General features: G+C 48.3%; 1 protein-coding gene across 1 annotated transcript; it reads right to left on the reverse strand.

Annotated features, from left to right (window-relative positions):
- Positions 1-646: 646 nt before the first annotated feature.
- On the reverse strand, positions 647-1235 carry PMIS2 (PMIS2 transmembrane protein). Its single transcript, XM_070398919.1, has 2 exons — positions 951-1235; positions 647-775 (listed from the first exon to the last, which is right to left on the reverse strand). Exons 1-2 carry the CDS (start codon positions 1233-1235, stop codon positions 647-649), a joined length of 414 nt encoding a protein of 137 aa, XP_070255020.1.
- Positions 1236-1482: the final 247 nt, after the last annotated feature.

Below are 1482 nucleotides of genomic sequence, written 5' to 3' on the forward strand. Positions count from 1 at the left end.
GCCGTTTGACCCCCAAAGGGGTTGCGACCCATAGGTTGAGAACCACTGACCTAGAGAATAGTGATTCAAATATCTAAATATTACCCCACATTGGCAATTATTATGCCCATTTTACAAATGAACCAGGCTCAAGAAAATTACCTTGTTCAAGGATATACAGTTTTTAAATGTTAAAAATGAGATGTAAACTCACAATCTGTCTGACTTCCATGTCCCGGAGCTTCATCATTAGGACATTCTGATTATCACATGGTCTGGTAAACAGGCAGCCCCAGCAAAACACACACACTGACTCAGAAACACATCCACATGAAAAGCTGGGACATTCCCTTCAATTTTATTGGTTTAAATAAATATTTTTCTTTTTTCCTGAAAGAGCAGCCCAGTATCAAGGAGCTAAGAGCATAAAGGGCATGTAAGTGAGAACCCCCAAGATGAACGAAGTCACCTCTGGAGGCCACGCGGATGTAGTAGTATGGTATTCCTCTGCTAGCGGATTGCTTGGATGTTGAGTTCCTTGGCTGGTGGCTTTCCAGGTTAGGGATGTCTCAGCTGTTGGTTTCTTGCATGGTGGCTGATTTGGCTTGTTAGTGTCTTGGTGGCAGGTCCTGTTAGGGGTGGACCCGTAGGACACTGGGCCTGGCCTTCATAAAAACAGAGTATAGTAATAAAGGATGCCTAAACCGATGAGTATGGCAAATACATCCAGCCAGCCAGTTCGGCCTGAGTTGATGTAAGCTTCTTTCCAATTGCTTTCCTTGTTAGCCTTCGTGGTCTGTAGGGATGGGAGCTTTAGATGTGGGTTTCTGAATTTAGCTTTGTGACACCATTGGGAAATGGCTGGACACCCGCTGCCATTGAGGGAAAACCCCAACCCAGGTCCCAGGAAGGAAGCATATGCAAGGGGCAGGTAGAGGACAGGATAGGTCATAGCTTAGGCATTATTTTACCTTGTGACTGAAGTATATAGCTGGAAGTCCCAGGGGAAAGAAACAAATTGTGGCCAGGACGGTCAGACATATGTAATTCGGGGCATAAAATGCTAGTTCTTCAGCTGTTTGTGTAGGTTCTGGCAGCTTTTGATCCTCCTCATGTGGGACATCTGCGGCGGCTGGGGCTCCTGCGGCTGGGGCTTCTGCGGCTGGGGCTCCTGCGGCTGGGGCTCCTGCAGCTGGGGCTCCTGCGGCTGAGGAATCTGGGGAGGCTAGGATCTTGCTCTGTTTCTTAGAGGTCATGATCTTTCCACCCAGACAAAGACAGACCCCAAGTGTCTTGAAATCAGAGAGCCACACTCACTAGGCCTCCCCCTGCTCTAGCCAGAATCCCAAGACCCAAACCGTCACAATCCAGTTCTTCACAATGGGAGAAACCAGCACCTAAAATCCTGATTGGCTGTCCCTATAAGGGGGTGTGGTCTTGGGGTTCTAAGCTCCTCCCAGACTCAGAGGATGAAGCCAGGCTCCACCTTCTAGCCGAACATTG

Source organism: Myotis yumanensis, unplaced genomic scaffold, assembly GCF_028538775.1.
Source record: "Myotis yumanensis isolate MYYU_CA2020_CCGP unplaced genomic scaffold, mMyoYum1.0.hap1 SCAF_18, whole genome shotgun sequence".
Taxonomy (NCBI): Eukaryota; Metazoa; Chordata; class Mammalia; order Chiroptera; family Vespertilionidae; genus Myotis; species Myotis yumanensis.